Here is a 23100-nt window from a genome sequence, read left to right on the forward strand (position 1 = left end):
TTGGTCATTAATCACAATTGGTGGTGGTAGTGGTTGGTGTCGGTCGAAGAAGTGCTTTGGTTTAGTATGAAATTTCTTGAGTTATAAAATATGAAAGATTGAATATATCCAAATATGTGGTAGAATCTTGAGACAATATGCAATATGAAAAATCATTACAGAAATACAGAAAGGTCCAAGCCATCGAGGTACTAGCTTACGCATTTGGATTGATGTAGCAAGTAGAAAGTTGGTACTGGAGAGTAATACCTAGTCACCCTCATGGAAGGTCCTTTATTATTGATGATTATTTATATACTACTTCTATTGATTCTATACATTGTCATAATATGTATTGTCTTATTTGAAAATGCATGAGGTACTTGGATATTCAAGGTGAAGTTGTCATTTATAATTATCTAAAAAATCCTAATAGGTTTCATCCTTATAAGAAGAATGTAATTCGAATTTTAATTCAAAAGTGCTTAAAGCCAATACAAAGTACTCAAAAACACTCTTCTTAAAAACTTAAATCATACATAAACTCTAATTATCTTATTACTTTTACAATTAGGTAATTTTGATTTGTCTTTGTAAGTCCTAATCCTAATGAGTGAACTTTGGCAAGTTGTAAGTCTTAATTTGACCACTTGCTTAGTGCAAACTTTTACACAAAAATTTCATTATAAGTCTTCTACATGCTTAAAAAAAAAAATCAATCCAATTCAACTTATAGATTGTGAGAATAAGTCCAAAAACTTTACTAATGTCACTTAGTTGCTAACTTGAAAGTTGATGTAAATGTTCTAATAGCTATTTCTCCTTCTCTAATCATTAACTTCAATTCAAAATCAATTTATAGCTTGATCTTAAAGTCTTCTACCACCAAGCATAATTTCAACTTGATTCAATTAGTACATCTTTAGATATCATAAAAATCCTATTCAACCTCAAACTACCAACTTTTAATACATTCTTGTATCAAAATTTAGTTATCTTTTAATTGCACTATTAGATTGACACAAAATTTTATACACACTTAACACATCCAATCAACCAAATACTATCAAGATTTGAACTATAGATGTAACACCAATTATACAAATTAGCCAAGAATGCTAGTTCTAATTATATTATATAAATCCCAAATCACGAATACAAATTCTAATTTTGAACAAAAATTTTAAAGTCATTCCAAGCCCTCTAAAAATAAGTCTTATATCTCTAAAATCAACTTAAAGCTAGTTCATCAATCCTAATTGCTGACCTTCAAATACTCCCTCTACTTTATTCTAAGTAGTTATTTTTGTGGCTAGAGGTTTGATTTCAATCTTATCCAGAAATGATCGATCCTTGGATATCAATCTAATCTATTCTAGGGATTTTTTAGCCCAATCCTATCCTCAATTTAATCTTAGTATCAACCGTATTAATTATTTACCTCTTTTAATTTGATTATTATCAATTTATGGCCTTTTTAATGTAATAAAAGAATTTCTATAGTCTAGAAGGTAAAATTACTAATCAACCTTTAATCTAATAGCTATTAAGATAAGAAAATAAACTAAGCACCTTTTATAAAATTCATGTTTAAATATCTTGAATTATTATTAAACCAAGATGATTAGATACTAGTTAAAATTTTATTTTTGATTATATTTTCATCATATTGTTGTGCTACAATCCAACAACAATAATCAAGTGGTATCATGCTTCTTACAAGGCAATTGTAAGCCATTGTATAACTCTTCCATTATTGGATTGTTGGTGTCAATGAGATAATGGAGAATTATTGGCATAATTAGATGCTGATTGATATTAAAGAAGAATGGTGAATGACCAATACTTGATTGAATACTATCATTGTAAGGAAACTCCAAGAGCATCAAATATTCATCTTAATTATTATAATAAACCACCACAAATGCTTATAGCTTATCTTTGAAGGTTTGATTTATATGCTGTGTTTATTTATCTATTTGAAGATGGAAGGCTGTAGACATAGCAAGTCATGTGCGTAGTAATTTGAATAAGGCTTGCCAAAAAATTTCCATAAAGTATGTATTTTGATCTATAATGATGACATGAAGTAATCTATAGTAACAAAAGATTTTCAAAAAAGATCCATGTAAGTATTAGAGCATCAGTATCTGATCGCATTGTAGCCAAGTGAAGTTGCTTCAAGAATTGGTCTGTAAAGATAGTAATTGTAGTGTGATTATGAGACGTATGTAGCAAATACGTAATGAGGTTCTTGGTCACTTAATCTCAGCGTGCCATAGATAGTGGAATTGGCTGCAATAGCCTAACATGTCTCATATTACGTGCTTTATTAGGTTGACATGACTTGCAAGAGCTCACAAAAGCTTGAATCTCATGGTCCTAATCCATCCAAAATCATGTCCTTGATAGTCATTCTAGAGACTTTTTATGCTCTAGATGCCTAGATGTTGGAATATTGTGTCCTTCATGAAGTATACATATCCGAAATATGATATTGTCACATATATAAATCTGCTTCTTTAAATAGAATAAGCCATCATTAATACTATAATCTTAATATTGTATATTATCCATGTTTAGCTGATTGTTAATCATTTTTAAATAAATATCCTAATTTGTAGCTTCTTTCCATTTTATTTCTTTGGTTAGGTTTAAGATAACACTACTAATGGCAGCAACTTCTATCTTGTCTTCCAATTTGGCTTTCAAATTTGGTCTCTACAATAAATTTTGCAATAGAATATGTTGTTGCTTTTGCTTGTATTTAAGCTAAATATAAAAAAATTACAATTATTTTTTTTAATGATGATGTTATAATTTCATATTTTTTAGATACAAATTATGTAGTAGGGATTGATGGTTATTCCAAACTATCACTAGTTATTCAAAAAAATAATGTTACCACATCTTTGTGGCATGTATAATTATTAATTGCTCTCAATTACATGCACAATAATTGAGCTCTGTCCTTCTAAATTTACGTTGTCATATTATAAATATTTATAGTATGTAAAAATTAGTTAAAACATATTTTATGTTCATAAGTCTTGATGTATGTTAGAATGGTTAATAAATTAATTTAAAGAGAGTGGATATAAGGAACTTTATTTTAAATTTTATCTATTTTTATTATAGTATTTAAATTATATAAGATTTAGATGTTTAGTATAGAGCTTTAAAAGAAGGTAGAAGCCTAAGGATGAAAATCTAAACTACCATGAGGCTTATGGAGAGGGATGAAATCAAGGCATGGTCGAATGAAGGAAAAAAATAAAGATCTTTATTTCTATTGGTCGAAGGCCATGCCCAATGGACATTCAACAAGCGATTTGTGACCATAACAAGGATTTTGGCAACTTTAGAAGAGGCATTTGAGAATCAAAAGCAAGAGTTGTAAGGTTTAGGATTCGGACTATAATTTTTATATAGATTTTAGAGAATTTGGAGTTAGAATGATGAAGTTATAGATGTTAAAAATTAAAGTATTTTTTAAGATATAATATTATTATTTTGAAGATACAAAGAGTTTTATGATAGATTTTGGAGATTGAAAGTTGCAATGATAAAAATGATTTCAAGATCCATATCTTTTATGAAGGAATTTCTGCATTTGAAGTTTGTATGAAGAAGTTATAGAGCATTGAAGATAGCACATGTAATTCAGAGGCAATAAGTGAGTCATTTTATTGATAGTAATAGTTGGAGCCATATCTTGAATTTTTGAATGAATTTTTGGCTAATTATTTTTAAAAATGTGTGTTATTGAGTTAAAAAGCTATATATCAAAGTTTTATAATAATTGAATATTTAATTTGTGAGATATGAAGAAATTTGCACATGGATATATGTAAGCATGGATTTGAAGCTATTATTAGTATTTTGGTAATATCTCAAGATTTGTAATGAATTTATAGTTAAAATTTTTTGTGGTAGTTGTTAAAAGTACATCAATACTTTATGTAAAATTTAGGTTTGTTTGGATGGTCCGATCATGAGATATGAATTGTTGAAGTTTGAGAAGAATTTATTTTAAGGATATATAAGTTTTTTATAATATTTTTATCAGATTTTTGGTGATCTTTGGTACTTAAGGCTCATGTATTGATGTAATTGCCTCTACAAGGATAATTTTATATATAGACTTGATTTTTACTTTATCTAGAGGCTTAATTGAGTATTTAATGAAAACTAAAAGTATAGCACTTTTTTAAGGCAAATACTCTCTACTACAATAGTGTGATTCATATACCACAAGTTGAAGGCCCCTACCAAAGTCTTGTTGAAGGACCACTTCAATAACAAAGTTGGAAGCATGAATGTCAAGTATATAGAAAAGATTGAAATCATACGACATTGTATTATAATTATTTATAGTATATAAAAATTAACTAAAATAGATAATATATTTATAAGTATTGATGTACTTTAGAGTAGTTATTAGATTAATTTAAAGAGATTTTATATAAGAAAATTTATTTTGAGGTTTATTTATATTGATTATAATATTTGAATTATATAAGATTTAAATATTTAATATAAAATTTAAGGAGAAGATTGGAGCTAAAAGATGAAGATCCAAATCTCTAAAAAAACTTATTTGGAGGAATGAAAGTAAGATATGGATGGATGAAAGCTAAAAATAAAGATCTTCATGCATATTGGTCAAATGCCATGCCTAATAACTAAGATTTTGATAACTTTACAAGGAACATTTGAAAATTAAAAGCAAAGATTGTAAGGTTTAGGATTTGGACTATAATTTGTGTGCAAATTTTAGAGGATTTGGAATTAAAGTGATGGATTTTTATGATTGATTTTGGAAATTAAAAACTATGGCCACAAGGGTGATCTTAAGATCAATATCTTTTGTGAAGGAATTTCTGCATATGGAGTTTGTATGAAGAAGTTATAGAGCGTTGAAGACAACACATATAATTCAAAGGCAGTTAGTGAATCACTTTATTGATAGTAATGGTTGGAGCCATATCTTGAGTTTTTGGATGAATTTTTGGCTCAAAACTTTCAAAAGTATGTGTTATTAGGTTAAAAAGATATATATTAAAATTTTATGTTAATTAAATATTTAATTTGTGAGATATGAAGAAAATTGCACATGCATGTATATAAATAAGGATTTAAAGTTATTGTTAGGATTTTGGCAATATCTCAAGACCCATAATAAATTTGCACTTAAAAATTTTTGTGGTAGTTTTTAAAAGTACATTAGTACTTCATGTAAAAATTTGGTTTATTTGGACAGTTTAATTGTGAGATATGAGTTGTTAAAATTTAGAAAAAATTCATCTTAAGGATATACAAGGTTTTATAATATTTACATCATATTTTTTGTGACCTTTGGTATTTATGGCTTATATATTGATGTAATTGCTCCTATAAGGAAAATTTTATATATAAACTTGGTGTTTTTTTTTATCTAGAAGCTTAGTTGAGCAATTAGTAATCACCAGAAGTCTAACATTTTCTTAAGGCAAATATTCTCTACCATGACAACCATTGTAATATTGAAGTAATAATGAGTGCTTCTTTCAACCTATTTAAGGTGCTTTGTTTTTCTAATTACCATTCAAATGAAACACCTTTCTTCAATTGGTTTATCAATGAAGCAGCAATTTATAAAAATTGCCAAATAAAATGGCAATATTATCCAGCAAGGCCTAAAAATGAGCAAACTTCAAAAGCATCATTGAGGGCTGGCCAATCTTTCATTGCTCTCATCTTATTTTGCTCCATATTTACATCCTTAGAGGACACTTCATGCCCTAAAAAATAATCTCTAACTTCCAAAGTTTACACTTAGATTACTTGTAATAAAAAATACTATCTTGTAGCAAGCATAGCACTTTTTTATAGGTATTGCTCATACTCTTTAGAGATTTTACTATAGATTAGGATATTATCAATAAAAATAATGACATACTTGTCCAAAAGATCCCAAAACAATCTATTCACGTGATCCATGAAAGAAGTTGGAACATTGGTGAAGCCAAAAGGTAAAACAAGCTATTCAAAATGTTCATAGCTCATACAGAATGCCATCTTTTTTATATCTTCTTTTGCAATAGGTATTTATCAATAGCCATTGAGAAGATCTAATTTGCTAAAGATGGTTGTACCTTGAAGTTAGTCAAGAAGATCATTCATGCATAGAAGTCGATATGCATTCTTAATAGTATGCTTATTGAGGCTTCAATAATCAATACAAAATCAATTCCATTGGCCTTCTTGGATGCAAAGAATATAGATGCTTCCCATAGCAACATGCTTTCTTGAATGAGGTCCTTTTTCAAGAATTTTTTCAATATCTTTTGTAGCTCTTCAAGTTCATTTGGTATTAGGCAATAAATTAATTAACTTGTTAATTTGGTTTTAGGCAATACTTCTATTTGAAAAGATGTACCTTGATGAAGTGGCACACCACTAAGTAAGTCAATTGGAAAAATATTTCAATATTCACATATGAGTTGCTTTGCCCCTTCAACTTATTCAGTTGTCTTTTCTATCATTGAAGCAAGATTTAAAACTATTATATCGACTGCTATATTATATTTGCTTCTTCAAAGAGGTCATCTATACAAGTAAGCTTTTAGCCTCAAATTATTTTGTTACCTCTCTCAATGCAAAAGTATAAAGAATCACCTTGCTTTTATTGTCTTTGGAAGAGATCATCCTTACTTACCAATCAATTTGCATATTTTTTACCTTTAGCCATGGTATACCAAGATAATGTCATATCTAAGCTTTATTACCTTGAACTTTTCTTTCAAGGTATAGATGTGATTCAACCTCAAGATTTCTTCTTTACATGTTTCATTTAATACATTCTCTCAATCATCAACTAAATACATACTTTTTTCTTTCATCAGCTTGGTTTTAATTCTAAGTCAATTAGCAATCACAATCAAGATATAATTTTTTATAGAGCCGCAATCTATAAGTACTCAACATGGTTGTCCACTGAATCAACCTTGTATATATATTAATCAAACCTTTTGATAGTTTTCTGAGATCATGCCATTTGTCTTTGAGAGACAATAACTATCTCTAGTATTAATTTTCGGTGCTTTTATTTGAGAGCCTTATTTTCCTACTTTGCTTCTTTATCATCTTATGAGTCTCAAGATTATGAATCCATCTTCATTTGTTGGTATCTAAATTTTGATACTTTAGACAATCTCTTATCTAATGGCTTGGCTTTCAATAATAATAATAATAATATAATTTCTTATGTGCCAATATTTGTCGTATTTGTAGTATTAATGGTCCTTACAAGGCATCAATCTCCATCGACATTGGTTATCATGCTATAATATTGAATAGTGGCATAAGATTTTTTCTTATAGGTCATGCTCCATGGCTTTTAAAATCTATAGAATCCATCCTCTTTACAATCCTAATTCCCTCTTCAAATGTTTGTGGATCCCTTAATTCCATCTTTTGCTGAACTGTAGGTTTCAATCCTTAGATAATTTAATCTATTATCTTTGCTTCTAAAACATTGTCAATTTAGAGACATAGAAACTTCAATCAAAAGATATAATCTTGTACTCACTTGGATTATATAAAGTTAGCCAATTTCATCACAAGTTAATTTTTTTGCATTAATGGATCAAAATTGATTCCTAAATTTTGTCTCAAACTCCTCCTAGTTATAAAATCTACCTTGAGTTTCATACTTTTGATATCAATGTTGCCACCAAATGATTGTTGCACCTTTCAAATAGCTAGCTGCATACATAATTCCTTCATTGAAGCTTACTCCATATAGTTGGAAGTATTGTCACATATTAAAGAGCCATTGGCATACATATTATTGCTTTGAAGTTCAAGAATATGTTTCACACTTGCTTAATTTTAGCCTAGCAAATATCAATTCTAAGGATTTGAAGCTTCTATTTGTCCTTATAGAGTAGCTGTTTGGTCTAGGAGGTATTGCACTTGAGCTTCTATCTACGATGGCTTCGCTATATCTCTTGTGTTGCAAATTTTCTTACCAAACTTTGCTATCGTAATCCTTTTTATTCTTCTAATTGATTTTTTAAAAGTAGCTCATGGTAGCTTCAAAATAATAACCATAGTAACTACAACAACTGACCTCTAGCTAGATAGTGGCTATTAACACACTACGAAAGAATAGACCAACATTCATTCTGATACCAATGAAACAAGACTAAATTCTTTTAAAGATCTAAAATCCTTTCAGTCTATAGCAACATAAATCTTACTATAAAGTAGGGCAAAATGAATCAAAATAAAATTGAATAGAATTAAACAAAATAGGACATAAAAGATAAAACAAAGCAAAAAAAATAAAACACAATACAATAAAAAATACAAACCAAACTTTACTGAGAAAAAAGAATCAAAGTTATACTTGATTGAATGCTTGAAATAGCCTCAATTAGTCTTATTTATATTTTATCTAATCATCCTAAAACTTTATAGAATATTTTTAATGGTAGGTTCAACCGAAATAATTACTCTTTTAGAATAATTTAGAAGTAGGCCCTAACTTGGTAACCACCTTCTTAAAAGAATCTAAAGGTGGATCCTACTTTGATAACTGCCTTGCAAAAAATTTCTAGAGGTGGATCATACCTAGATAACCATCTTTAATTCCTCTAAGGTATTCTATGGTGGATCCTATATTGACTACCAATTTGGCTTTAATTTTAAAAAATAAAAATAAAAAATAAAAAATAAAATAAATGACCTCAATTACCTATTTTTATGTATTAATAAGATAGTTATCTTATCTATGTCTCATTACACTTTATGAATGAGAGATTTGTAAGGAATGAGGCTGATCATTCCTTGTATGGGATGCAATCAAATGAGTTCATATTGATTATTATCCTCTATGTAAATGATTTAATCATATTGAATAACAATATAAAGAAAATAGATTAGTTGAAGACAAAGTTAGAGAAGGAATATGAGATAAATGATTTGAAAAAGCTCTACTATCATTTAAGAATGAAATTTCTAAGAGATTGTAGTAACAAGACTATTACAATGAGCTAAAGCAAGCACATTAAAGAGATGTTAAAACAATGCAATATGAAAAAATGTAAGTCCATTAAAACACCTTTAATAGCCAATTTGAAGTTGATGAAGCTTATGGATGAAGAATTTGCTCACATTGAAGATAATATAAAAGATATTCTATATGAGGCAATAAGAGGTTCACTTATGTATGCAATGGTTGGCATAAGGATGGATCTTGCATATACGGTGAGTGTTATATGTCAACACATATGAAAGGCTGGACTAATCCATTAAGTAACCATCAAGAGGATTATGAAGTATTTGAAAGGTACTTTAAACTTCAAAATTTGTCTTAAAAGACATAATATTGCATTACATGGTTATTATGATGTGGATTGGATTGAAGATGTAAAGATAGAAAGTCAACAATATGATATATATTCTTTACTAAAGTAGGAGTAATCTCATGGAATTATAAGAAACAACCAATAATTACAAAGTCTACAATAGAGGCAAAATACATGGCAACAAATCAAGATACAATAGAGGCATTTTGGCTAAAAAACGTTTTAGAAGATATTAGACTTGTGTAATTGAAAGCAACTCCAATGAAGTATGATAATCAAGGATATCTTACTTTTATAAAGAATTTAAAGTATCATTCAAGAACCAAGAACTTAATTCAATAATAGATGAATATCAAGTACATTAGATGTAAATTCCTCCTATAAATAAAGAATGTTGAAAAAGAGAGGCATCTCATTTCACTCTTGTCTTGTATATAACCATTTTGATTTAAACTGACTTATATCTTATTTAGTGAATTTCTTCAATAATTTCAAGTTTTTATGAATAATTATTAATCATGTTTTTTTTTTTTTTTTTTTTGAAAGCCAATTAGTTTTGACATACTTGATTCCTACATATGTATTCTTTATGTTGCAATAAAGAGAATCAATTTCAATCATCATCCTCTCTACTTGAATTCCAGCCATTACTTCTAGATTCTTTTCAATGAGCACCCATTGATACCTGTCGATTTGAATAGAGCCAACAGAAATTCATCAAATTTTCTAGTTATACATTCTACTACAAGGGAAATTTTCAGTTAAACCTTTTTCAGTTAATGTAGCAGATTATGGCAGTCCAAGTCTGACGTTGAAGCCAAGAAATTTACCAATATAAAGGTTAGGAATAGCTAGTAGCTGATCCCTTTCTTAGCTAGTTCCTGTGAAAGAATGCACTACACCTGCAATAAATCTGGTGACACAAAGAAAATAATTAATTGACAAAGACCCTGAGTACGACTGCCATTGAGGAGCCTTTTCCCAGTCAAAAGACTATTATAAGACATCAGACTGAACAGTCAACCTGTGTTGATTGCATTTGATAATGTCAAGAAAGTCGGAAGCAGCGGCCCTCATGTGAAGGAACATAGGTAATTTTGTCGCCTCAGCGATCTCGAATTGCCTTTCAAAATAACTGCAAAACCAGTAATTTTAATAAAAACGCATATAACGTATTACTCAAGACTGAGAACGACTCCTAATACCAAAATCTTGAAAAGTAGTTTACTCTCTGAGGTAAAAATAACTTGTTTAAAATAGTATGAAAACAAACGTACCGGCGCTGAGTCTCAGCTGAGACAAAATTGGAGGCGATCATAGTCCAAGCCACACTCACCAACTGCTACAACCTGTTATTCGTATACTGCACCTAGTATACTGCACCTCGCGTTACTTCAAGTGATGTCCCTTTTGCAAACTCTAAAATTAACATGAGTGCTTGCTTAATGTTGACCACATTACTGGACAGGTATTACCGACTTTACATCCAGCTTCTCAAAGCCAGAATATGGTCATGCTCAACAAAGCTTCTTTGAAAGAAGCTCACACGGTTAAAGTCAACATTACATTTCAAGCTTGTACTCAAAGAAAGAGCCAGAAGTAAATGCAGATATCCATGTGATGAGTCAGTACCTTCCCTCTGGCAACACCATCTATAGTGAGTTGCAAAAGGTCCTGCAAATGCTTCTCTGAGTCTCCACTCTCCTCAAATTCCTGGGAAATCACAAAGCCATCCCAATTTCAGATCATCATTAAATGCACAATCAGTGGCAAAATGTTCTGAAATCATGAGGATGATGTACTTTTCAAAGCAACAGTTTCAACTTGAGAACTCTAGATCCTCCTTGTGGGATTCACACGCTTACAAGCGAAGGTACCAAATATAGGCTGTTGATACAGGTCACACCGTGCATCTAACTGTAAAGAATAAACGGTCTGCATTTCTTCCAACGATGTGATGTCATGCGGGCACATCCCATGGCAGCAGGACATGGTATTGCAAAAGAGATTTCATTCAAACGGACACTAACGTTCGAAGCACCCTTACAGATGTCTGGTGTACAAAACGAAACAAACTGTGCGACGCTACAGAACTGAAATATGATCAAGACTTCATTGTTTTTTCCTGTCCAAATTTCAGACCAGATATAGAGACAATTTAAGGATCATCCAGCATTACAGGATGCATTTGATCATTTTTTTGTTGGAAACCGCCGCTTCCTTGACAGATATATTCCTTAAAGAAAATTTGAAGAGGCCATACCATCTATGTCAGTCAAAGACAAGGCCTCCTTCGACTCCTTCAAAGATCCTCCTGTCACCTAATCGGCAAAACCACAATCATCAAAGTTATGACAAATACATCGATCACAGATTCATATATTGTTCTTTATTTCACAGTTTTGATACACAAAGAGAATAAAAAATAGAAGTATGTCGTACATGCACGTAGAGCACAACCGTCTTATTCATGATACATATTACTAAGTTTCAGCAAAATTTCTTGAACAGCATCAACAAGTCCTTCTGCTGTCCAAGATTGAAAACTCGAAGCTTATCTATACTTGTCAGAGAAAACAAGAGTATAGGGCAAAGTAGGTAAGACTGTGCCGCATTTAGTCTCACAATGATACGAATAAGTCCAGCATCCCAAGCTCGCTGCAATACGTGAACAAGATCTGGCGGAGGGCACTTCTTGCCATGGTAGCTCCCGGAAAACATGCCATCTGATACCAGAAAATCACTCAAAAAAAAGATGAAGCAAGACAAGCAAGCTCCAGATCAAGAAAAAATCGTCAATCCTGGCAGAGAAAATATCTGGAAAGAAATTTTATGGACTTGAATCCACAACCCCTGAAACCCTTTACCCTTGAACAAAATTGATACTTATTTGAGGAATAAAAAACTATTTTAACAAAAGAAACCACTAAAAGTAGAGAAGTTACAAGGACTAAACAGAAACCCTACAGCAGGTACAAAACCTCATAGCCAGAAGCAAATTAAAATGTACCCGTAAGATTGGCTCCAATATCTGCAAAACATCATCCCAACAAGTCAGTCAGACAACAAAAAAGAAAAAGTGGTATCAACACAGCTAATGATGCCACAAATTCAGCACATTTGATGGGAAATTTAAAACCATGGGTACAACCTGCAGCGAAACATAATATTATATTGAATGGCCGCATTTGTGAAGCTAGAACGCATCATCCTTACCACCCAGAATGAACAGAATCCCTCTAACACATGTTATCATGGTAAAACCATGCACATATACCGCCTCAACTATTCCTTAGTTCTTCTAAATCTTGAATGCAATTGATAATTTCTCTTCGTATCGCACCAATGCACATTAGTCTAATCGACATTGTGGCTTCTAGGTCACACTGCGTGTAAGTAAATGCAACCCAGTCTCGCAAAATATAGAGTTTTGAAACGAGCTATAGTAGACTACTGGCCTCAGTTGCAAATGTTACGTCACAATCTGGGTGATAAAACTAGAATCATGAAACGGTCAACGTGCCAATAAACTTGGGTTGAAGCGTCAGATCCATTTCTCAAACGCTCACGCTCGCTCAGGTAAAGACACACAAGGTCCCTCGCTGCTGCTCTCAAATCGTGACCTGGAGCAGATAATGGAAGTGGTCACTGGTTCTTTTCTACATCCTTCCATTCTAGAACTCTGTCCATCACGACTTCCTATAAAAAGTTGCTGCACAAAATCACACAAGTGATGAAATTGGAAAAAAGAATATCAAAACTCAAGCATCATCACCGCAGTGTGAACAGGATAATCTCCATGTGTTGCTGAGGTAGTTTCTGGGTTTCCGGCTCGTTCCGATGTCAATGTAGCAACTTCAACCTTCGAAAATATCCCAACCCCTTGATAATTTGTCAAGTTTAGGAGGCAGGGCAGGTTTTAAGATATTTTGGAATGAAGTGAGCGACATCCCAATATGTTATGCATGAGAAAATGCTATGTCGAATTGATAATTTTGCTAAATTTATGAGAGAGCCAGGAATCAACGATGAACACAAACAAAATATCTTCCACAAGATATTAATTTAATATGATTAGAAGAAAATTATAATCATCAAAATCAAAATATTAAAATCAAAATATTGAAGGACAATTTTAGAAAGAAAGAAAGAAAAAAAAAAACCAACATAAATAGTAATAATAATAATAATAACAATAATAATAACTAATATACATTACTAATTATTTTTATATCATATTATTTAATTATTTTAAAATATGTTAAATCAAATGAATTCAAATTTGCTTTGAGTCCCTTATTTGATATTTCTAAAGCTATATTGACAACAAACAAAAAATACAATTAAATGTAAACAACCACTTGAATGTTTGTAGAAATATTAAAGATTAATAAATCTTAGATTAATTACCACTACTTATAATTTAATCTAAGTAAGTTGCTACTGATCAAAAGGCATCAAAGGTTCAAGGAAAATTATTAGAGTGTTGGTGAAGTTTAAAGAAATCTAGGACTTGATTGGATGAAGCAAAGTAGGATGATGTTAAGAACATGAATTTCAAACAATCAAAATGGCAATACACTTTTGTATCCCTTGAAAAGAGTAGATATTCACTCAAAAGTAGTGTAGATTTAATGGTAGAATGACTATTATGAAAAATAAGAAGACAAGAGACTCTTGAAACAAGATCAAGAATAAAAAAGGCATTGACAAAAGTGAAGAAGGTCTTACTCATGCTTCTATATACACTATCTATAGGAGCTATGAGGTAATGTTCTACAGGACTTTTGGCACATGTCCAAATTGCAAGAAACATTTATAACTTACAAGATAAGTTTCCTATGTATGTGCTACATGGCCAACTTATTGGCAAAATTTTCAACTTACCAATCATCAATTAACACATATAAAACCAATTTGCATTTATAAAGCTTTTAAGAGACTAAATCTAGAAGATATTATCAAATTTACTTACTTGTACTTATGTTTATTTAGATAAATATACATGTGTATGACATTACTCTTTCTTTTAAAAACAAGTTCGACATGAAGTAAAAATCACATAATGAGGAAGTCTAAGATGCAACAAATTAATTTTGTTGTATACTCTTATCTTTGTTATTTTTGAAGATAGTTGATAAGTCTTCTCAACCATTATTAATATCTCATAATAAGACAAAAAAATATTCCCTTATTTGATAACTATTAAGGTTTTAGAAATTTCTTTCAAATAAAATATGTAAAATATTATCATATATGGATCATAGCTTTAATAATATCACTAAACATTGAAAGTCTATAATTAAAACTTTGATATCAAATACATTATATCTCACCATCTATTTAATGAAGAACATGTCGTTCTTCAAGATCTTTATCTCTATTACATTGTCTTGAAGCCTATAACAATTTCAATGCTTCATCTAAAAACTTATCAAAAAATAGCTTATATATTGAATCTTTTAATTGTTGATTTTTCATCTTTTTAGTCCCACAAATATAAAAAAAAATTACAGATAAAAATAGAAGATAGAATACAATCTTCAATAAATATATATATTTATTTATTTATTTTTATTCTTTATCGTTATTTTAAAAGATTAAAAAAGTATCAACTTTATTTAAAACATTACTAAGATTCTTAATTGGCTTTCATATATGTTCACTAATATTATATTTGTATATATGTATAAGATATTCCAACCTATTTTGGCACCACCTTAAGTGTAAGACTTCTTCTACTTCAAAATCTTAATTATAGTCAATTTTTATAAAAAAAAGAAAAAAGTGAAATTTGTCTTCTTTTTGATATATCTACTATCTTGTATAATTCAAAAAGAATAAATAGAATACAAGATAGATCTTTATAGACTCTTATAGGTATAATCCATAAGCAATTAGATTGATCTATTGACAAATAATAAATGGTTTGAGTCCATGATAATCCAACTTGTGATAAAAACAACTAATCTTTATGTTACAATAGAAAAACCATACTTTATTTCCAACTCGGAATTAAGGTTATTTTTTACAATAAACATCTATATTAATATTTTATTGTTCTTAAGTTTTTTTTAATTGTATCTTTATTTTTACAAGTAACTCTTATAAATGATTTGCCAAGTCATTTATTATAGAATTATCAATTTTTGAGAAGTCACAAATATCAAGTTATAGATAATAATCATAATTAATAAAATATATATATATATATATATATATATAATATATTATTACAGGCAAATTTTGTCAATATAAAAAAAATTATCTAATCATCTTAACGGTAATTGATGGTATATCTCAAATACTATTCTAAAACTTAATTTACCTATTATGTTTGTCTATTGATTTGAAGTTAAAAATTAGAAGATAGTTTTATGTCTAAATTAGTGGTTGAAAAAGTTTTTGAGGTCAAAGATATAAAGTTTTTGATTTTGAATAAATATCACATGATTGTACAAAGTCTTTAACTACCTTTTATATTTGAAGCCATCAAAAATATCTTGATATTAATTCCAATATCTTATTGTATCCAAAATATCCTGCAACTATAAAATTGTAAGTAGCTTGAAAAATATGTAGTTGTGTTTTATCTTCTAAAATATGTAAGTGTTTTTCAAATAGTGTAGATTTTTTTTAATTCAAACTTAAAAATATTATGAAATTTAGAAGAATTTTTTTTATTATCTTTAATAAAAAGATCCAAAAATATATTTAATTAAATTTAATCAAAAAAAGTTGAATCAATAGTCAATATTGATTTTATTATATAAGATGAAATTGCTTCGGCTTTAAAAGAGTAGTACATTGTTGATTAAAATTTATATCTTCTTCTTTTGGTATAAAATAAGAATACCTAGAACGAATATTTGATAAATCTTATTTTTTTAATCAATAAATAATCTTGAATTTAAATCTTAGCAAAAACATGGTCTAATAGATTTGATAATGATTCAAAATATATATTGATATGAAATACTTGAAGTTCTTATAATTTGTTTAAATAGTTACTTGACTATAAGTACCTTCAAAATAATGGTGCTATTCTTGAAATGAATCCACAATCAAAAAAAGTTCTTTTTTTTTATTATTTTAATATTAATCTTAATTATTACAAAAAAAATTAAATAAAAAGCTATTAAGTGAAGTTTGTCATTTGTTTCCATTTGTGTCAATATCGCATTCAAAATAATGTCTAATTGAGCTATTTCCATAAAAAAAAGGCATTAAAATAGTTGACACAATACAAGATTGGTGTACAAATAAAAACTATCTTTAGAACTTCAAATACATCTTCAACTTCTTTATTCCACTCAAGGTTGTCTTTACAAGTCAAACATCTAAATGAAGTTGCAACTTAAGAAAATTTCTTGATAAAAATTAGATGATAATTGGCAAATTTTAAAAAAATATTAGAAATCTCTTATTGTTCTTAATATTTTCCAATCCATGATAGTTTAAACTTTCTTAGAATCCATCGTATAACTATCATTTAAAATTAATTTTTACTTAAGATCAAGTTAATTTCTTAAGATCAATTTTTTTTACAAAGTTTTTATATGATTGTATATCTTGTTTATGAAGAAAAAAGATGGATCACTATGGATGACTATGGATTATTGAGGATTTAACAAGATTACCATCAAAAATAGATATCTACTACTTTTGATATTGTGACTTTTTGATCAATTGAATTAAGCAAAGATTTATATAAAAAAAGATCTACAAGGAGTATACAAATTTGATACACATAAAAAATGAAATGAATAGAAGATTGTATTTTGAATTGGATATAGATATTTTGAATAGAATGTCATGCATTTTAGACTCATAAATGTTCTAACTATTTTTTAATATCTAATTAATAATATTTCTTGAAAAATTTTAGATGATTTTATTATTTGTTATCAAGAAAATATTTTAATCTAATCTAAGAATATAGAAGAGAATATACATCATGTTTATTGTGTGTTATAAAAACTTAGAGATGCAAGACCAAATAGAAATGTTACATGTACCAAGGGGCGCCTGGGAAGATCCTTTAAGAACGTTCAGGAAAATAACCTTCAATAACAACATCCTGGCCTACCATGTGACTGGACACTCTCTCTAATTTGACTAGATCACTGTCCATGCGGAAGCATGGTTCAGTTCTGTTCTCTCCAAGAAATATAGGCGCTACCTGCACAACCACTTTTTGAGCCGCCTCTTCATCCAGGGCTTGCTGTCCCAGGAAGTTCTCCAGGCCTGAAGATACAGGACCCCTAGAATCTAGTAGAACCGAGGTGGCTCCGAGCTGGTAACACACACTCAAGACATTCTCCAAGGTTAAATCGTTCATCATCACTACATCCACGCCTCCCGCTCGTAACCTGGCTTCTATAGATTTCCCATCTGCACTCTTTCTCTGGATGTCGTCAATGCATGATTTCTGGTCGGCCAGCACCAGGGTCTTGGCATACGATGTGTCAAAGACTTTCGACTCCACTGGCAGATCCAGAGACCTGCACCCACGAGAAATATTCCCTTAAACCCATTACTTTTCATTCAGTTCTATGAAATTACATGCTGACAAGATTCTAAAGGAGTTGTGGAATATCCCAGTTGATCATTAGAACGTGCACTACAGATAGAAAACAAATGCGGCGACAGAATGGTAACATCAAGCAAATTACCTGGCAAGGATCACGCGCAGAGGTTGCTTGGCGCCTGGCTCAGAGGAGAGGAGATCTGGATCATCTAAGACAGCCGCATCTGTAATCACGACAGCATCATTCTCCTGCAACAATTTACTGTATAGGCCTCCTTGTGCATTGCTAAGCCCCATGTTTCCCAAAAACCCACCGTCCATTGACATGGAATACCTAAAATACCAGGAATGATTGGCCGAGTAGATGGATCAGTTACGTCCAGCTGAATAACATAATTAAAATGGAGTAGATACATAAAGGAACGAAATTGTATTATCATGAATTGAAGGGACAAGCAAAATGATCAATTTCAACGAACGTGAAATTTAAAGCAACTGCAGGTACATGGATTCGTGCGAAATAACGTATGCTCTTCCTGGGAACTAATGAAAAGTAAGAGAGGAAGAGTGACAGACATACCGAAGGGTGACAAAGGGCCGACCAGTGGCCATCCGGTGCATAAAGCTTTCATTTGCTTTCAAACAAAGCGTTTCCTCCACACCCACCACGACTTCAATTCCTGCATTTCGTAATGTCTTGATGCCCTTTCCTGTATCAAATAAAAATCAAAGCATTGAATTTACAGCAGCAACAGATCGGCAGTACGAGAACCATGTTCATCTCCAGCCATCGTATCATCTACCAAAACAAGAGATGGGTGTATTCCAGCGAATAAACCTACCTCCAACTTGAGGGTTTGGATCGACGACACCGACAACCACACGCTTCAGCTTAGCCTTCACTAATGCCTGACTGCAGGGCGGGGTCCGACCGTAGTGGTTGCACGGCTCAAGACTGACATAAGCGGTTGCACCCTGTGCCAAGGGCCCTGCTTCTCTCAAGGCGAACACCTGCCACCACAAGATGAGGTTGCTCTTCTAAGGACAAACTCAAGTCTTGGACAGTGTAACATATGATGAATGCCAACTTCAATGAAACCAAGGAAAATGATTTATTCTGGAGCAAATAACCTTGGGATGAACATTCTCCCACCACATTACTATATGATGCTTGTAGTTCTCAAACAAATAAAAGAGGACCAGTGCTATAAAAACTAGATGGATTCAAAACTTCAACAAACACCTCCTTTGTGGAATACAAGTTCATGTCACCACATTCAGCTAGAAAACCTTCGAGGGTTGAAGAAAACTGTGCCATTCGGAAGCTTACCTCAGCATGAGGTTCTCCAGCCTTGGGATGAAACCCGCGGCCAACAATCCTGCCATCCTTGACAATAACACAACCCACAATTGGGTTGGGTGAAGTTTTTCCAACTGCTTGCCTTGCAAGATCCACACACATCCTCATGTAAAATGCGTCCACTTCTGTTGCCCCTTGCGGCAATATGGACTCCCCACTTGCATTAGGCGCTGATGAAATTGCACATCTGATTGAAATCATCTTATTTGAGTAGGAGTGCCTCCTGAAAACGAGAAGGTTTGACATCGCATTGCTTGACGCTCTGTTTCTAATTGCTGAAAAATTGGCCAAGAAGCTTGAAGATAATGATATCCAATGAATATGCGAGGATTTACAACTTGGTGCAAGGACACCGATTCGGAGAGAGGGTAAACGGAGGGAAGGGAGAGTGCGCAGAGGTCGTCCAAGAGAAGTGGTTGTAGATGCAACGGAGCTCCTAGTGCCCGTGCCAGCTTGAACGGAAGATAACGAAGGCGCCATAGCCACTGTAGTATTCACAGTGTACATCCAATCCTGCGGATTCTACACAATTAGGATGAGACGTGCAAGAGATCAAAACCCAATATCTGCATTCACAACTACAACGTTCGGTCCTCATACACATCTAAAAGACACTACACAACTGTTCAATAGAAAGACATTCACAAAGCAGAGACCACAAATGCCTGCAGCTAAGAATTCACGAGAAAAATGGTTCCAATTACATTCTAAACATGCATTGTGGAAAGAGCATCAATACATTTTGCATATTCTCAAGAGAAGATAAGTGAAAAGGAGAGAAGAAACTGTAACTATCAGAGGGTATGCACTGCATTAAAACAGATGCCGAAGAAACAACTAAGATCCATCCCCTCACTTGAGAATCCAAGAAATCGAAAATATAACCTAGGATTACAGAGGATCAGGCTCCGAAATAGATATATGAACCAAACAGAAAAACATACCCACATACCCGCAAATGCCAGGCGAGCCGGAGACAGATATCACACTGAAGAAAATAATGACGGGTCTTGGTGGAATTTCCGACAGCAATCGGAAAAGTACAATGTGAAGATGTTCAATAATCAGTCACACGCTAAGCCAACACCTGATGCTGGAATCTGAAGCTGAGCCTCCTCTGCGAAGAAATTCGACTGCCCGAACCAAGAGGCGCCGGCTGGCAATCATCTACATCCAAATTTAAGGGGTCTACGCCAGCCCAAATGAAGTCCTATCGAGTCCATGTCGAGTTTGTCGAGCTGAGGACTTTTGAACCTAGGCTCAGGGTTGGTTCGGTGGAGCCGCGGGGGATGGACAGATGGATGCACAGATGCCCGCATGGATGGATCAGCCGCCACTGCTTCCACACGTCGACCGTCCCCCTTCCCCTACTTTGCATTAATCTATCAAATTGCCGTAGACTATTTAGTTTTATTTTATTCTTTTAGCTTATTAAATTAAAAATATTTTAAAACATTATTATTATTAATATTTACATAAATATGTATTTACAGTGACAAACAAAACCGAGTACAAAATCTGAAGTGCCAACTTTCAAGAGCAATTACAGAAATTTCAATGATTGCTTTATAAATCTGAAAGTTACATGGAATAATACACACAGTCTTGTACACATGTACAAAGTTGCACATCAAATTGATAACTAAACATCCTTCTACAAAGTCAAATCAACAACTATGTCTTGTACTCAGTATTGTTCAAAGAAAATCTTCAAACTTCAATATTTAGTCCAATAATCTTTTGCTTCCAAAACAGCTGAAATCCTTCTTGGCATACTTTTGTATAGTTTCTCACAATCTTTTGCATCAAAACTAGGGTAAATACTACAAACATTCTCCCACAATTCTTGAACACCTCTTGGTCTTGGAGTGACTTGGCTTAAACGCTGTTTGAGAAGGGCCCAAAAATGTTCCATTGGATTCAAATTTGGAGATTGAGCTGGCCATCGAAGGAGCTGAAATGGCTGTGAAGAGAGCCACAACTGAACACTTTCTGCCATATGTTTGGGATCATTATCACGTTGAAAAAACACCTTAGTAGGATCTAAGTTGTAATTCTGTGTGGTACTTTACAAGTAGGTTTCTAAATTTTTTTTGTACAAGTGTTGCTCCATTCTACCTTCAATTTGATACCAAGCACCTGGCCCAAAAGCAGTCATACAATCCCAAATCATAATTGAACCACCACCATGTTTGATAGTTTGACTAACATGTTTAGGTCCAGGTCGTTCTCCTTCTCTCAACCAATACTAAGACCTACCATCTGAGTTGATTAGGTTAATCTTTGTCTCATCACTGAAAATAAGCCGTCTCCAATCATCAATGGTCCAATTTTTGTATTTATGAGCAAAACTCAACCTTGCAAGAACATGTCTTTTGGCAAGTAGAGGCTACTTTTGTTGCATACAAGCACCCAAACCAGCTTCTCTCAAACCATGCCTCAAGGTGATGTCTCAGAAGTGTTTACCTATTTTTTTTCAAAGTTGTTTTGCAACTGCACTTGCCATTTTGAGACAACCAGCAGTGACAAGGTGCACACCAAGTCGCTTCTCTTGCTCTCCTAAAACCTTTGGACGTCCTCCTCTTTGCTTTTCTATTTCACCACTAATCTCCCTCCTCAGATGAGCTACTGAAGGCTGACTCATTCCAAGTGAGTCTGCAACTTTTCTTGTAGAAACACCACTCCTAAGCTGCACCAATGCTTGATGCTTCAATGATTCACACAACCGAGGCATAGAGATACAATTGACAAATCAACTTTCACTATAGATAGTACACAACAAGAGCAAGACAACAAACAAAAAATGCCCTCAAATCTTGCAACAAGGAGTGTACATTAAAATTTCGAAATTCGGCAAGAAGAAGTAACCAAAACTGAGTACGCACGTCTGTGTGCTTCTACAACACTTTTCTCATAAACCCTACCTCAAATGATAATGAGATTTTTCATCCATATAGAGGACTGGATGAATACACACAATAAAAAAGTAATTCTATCAATTGACTTATGTGTCAGTTGGAAGGATCAATGAACTATGAGTATTCAGATTTTGTACTCGGTTTTGTTTGTCACTGTATATACTAGCAAAAACATATGTGATATAACATGTCTATTAGATGAAAGAGTGAAGAAAATATCATACTAGTGAAAATATTATTTCACAATATTGTAACAAATTATTTTATAGATAATAGTCAAATTTAGTAAAATTAAGAGTGCAAATATTGCCTTTTAGAAAAATGGGCTTTTATTTACTTTGTAGGACCATAAATAAGACAAAATAAAGAAGATTAAATATATATATATATATATATATATATATATGTACAATTAAGAGTTGATTTCAGCAAAAATTACTTCAAGAAAAGAAGAATTGTTACCCGGAAAGGATTGGTTGCCAACTATGATTGAAATGAGAATCAAAGGCACAAAACTATGTACTTATGGCAATTTTAGGATTTTTTTGCAAATTAAAGAGTGGAATTTGAGAGAAGACTTCATAGGATTTTTTTGAGCATGATTTTTGAGCAATTTGAGTTTGTAATGACATTCTAAGAACTTTGGAAAATGGGAGAATTTTATAAATTTGGTAGTAGATCCATGGATAAAAATTTGTGGGTTTGTGTTTATAATTGTCCTTATTGCGTGTTGTAATTTTGAGCATGATTAAAAACAATTAGATTGAAGGTTATTGAAGTTGAAAAGGACTAGGGTCTCAAAAATGGAGTTTTAAGGGTTACTGAGAGTTTCTAAGATTTTTAGCAATTTGCTAATTGGATTGAAATGAAATTTGCACAAGTAGATAGTAGACTTAATTTTTAACATATATGTGAATTTTGAGAGGTATTTAATGTTGGAATTAAGAAATTTTGGCT

The 23100-nt window shown here is 31.8% G+C and overlaps 2 protein-coding genes across 11 annotated transcripts; both read right to left on the reverse strand.

The window, feature by feature from the left end:
* Nucleotides 1–10089: 10089 nt before the first annotated feature.
* LOC112284319 (uncharacterized) lies at nucleotides 10090–12927 on the reverse strand. Of its 4 annotated transcripts, none has more exons than XM_073535481.2 (7): nucleotides 12487–12927; nucleotides 12346–12366; nucleotides 11961–12061; nucleotides 11599–11656; nucleotides 10968–11048; nucleotides 10613–10712; nucleotides 10090–10470 (listed from the first exon to the last, which is right to left on the reverse strand). In XM_073535481.2, exons 1-5 carry the CDS (start codon nucleotides 12521–12523, stop codon nucleotides 11041–11043), a joined length of 225 nt encoding a protein of 74 aa, XP_073391582.1. In that variant the 5' UTR covers nucleotides 12524–12927; the 3' UTR covers nucleotides 10090–10470; nucleotides 10613–10712; nucleotides 10968–11040. The 4 variants fall into 4 exon arrangements, with proteins under 4 accessions (XP_073391582.1, XP_090108005.1, XP_024379792.1 ...); XM_090251879.1 differs by having other exon boundaries at nucleotides 10613–10704; nucleotides 12552–12911; XM_024524024.3 differs by having other exon boundaries at nucleotides 12552–12908.
* Nucleotides 12928–17348: 4421 nt separating this feature from the next.
* LOC112284209 (riboflavin biosynthesis protein PYRD, chloroplastic) lies at nucleotides 17349–20448 on the reverse strand. 7 transcript variants are annotated; one of them, XM_024523806.2, is made up of 6 exons: nucleotides 20178–20448; nucleotides 19196–19738; nucleotides 18708–18876; nucleotides 18446–18575; nucleotides 18011–18199; nucleotides 17349–17839 (listed from the first exon to the last, which is right to left on the reverse strand). In XM_024523806.2, exons 2-6 carry the CDS (start codon nucleotides 19730–19732, stop codon nucleotides 17377–17379), a joined length of 1488 nt encoding a protein of 495 aa, XP_024379574.1. In that variant the 5' UTR covers nucleotides 19733–19738; nucleotides 20178–20448; the 3' UTR covers nucleotides 17349–17376. The 7 variants fall into 7 exon arrangements, with proteins under 7 accessions (XP_024379574.1, XP_024379573.1, XP_024379575.1 ...); XM_024523805.3 differs by having other exon boundaries at nucleotides 20170–20437; XM_024523807.3 differs by having other exon boundaries at nucleotides 19196–19747; nucleotides 20178–20418.
* Nucleotides 20449–23100: the final 2652 nt, after the last annotated feature.

This window comes from Physcomitrium patens, chromosome 7, assembly GCF_059467195.1.
Source record: "Physcomitrium patens ecotype Gransden chromosome 7, ASM5946719v1, whole genome shotgun sequence".
Taxonomy (NCBI): domain Eukaryota; kingdom Viridiplantae; phylum Streptophyta; class Bryopsida; order Funariales; family Funariaceae; genus Physcomitrium; species Physcomitrium patens.

What these genes read in the sequence shown, in the direction of transcription:
- LOC112284319 (XM_090251879.1), bottom strand. Translation starts at nt 12,591, where the DNA reads ATGATAACATGTGTTAGAGGGATTCTGTTCATTCTGGGTG. An exon ending in GATTCTGTTCATTCTGGGTG is followed by an intron (nt 12,367 to 12,551) that starts GTAAGGATGATG and finishes GATGTTTTGCAG; the next exon opens with ATATTGGAGCCAATCTTACG. An exon ending in TATTGGAGCCAATCTTACGG is followed by an intron (nt 12,062 to 12,345) that starts GTACATTTTAAT and finishes TTCTGGTATCAG; the next exon opens with ATGGCATGTTTTCCGGGAGC.
- LOC112284209 (XM_024523803.3), bottom strand. Translation starts at nt 20,039, where the DNA reads ATGCAGTGCATACCCTCTGATAGTTACAGTTTCTTCTCTCCTTTTCAC. An exon ending in TCCAAACCCTCAAGTTGGAG is followed by an intron (nt 18,576 to 18,707) that starts GTAGGTTTATTC and finishes TATTTGATACAG; the next exon opens with GAAAGGGCATCAAGACATTA. An exon ending in CTGCGCGTGATCCTTGCCAG is followed by an intron (nt 17,840 to 18,010) that starts GTAATTTGCTTG and finishes TCGTGGGTGCAG; the next exon opens with GTCTCTGGATCTGCCAGTGG.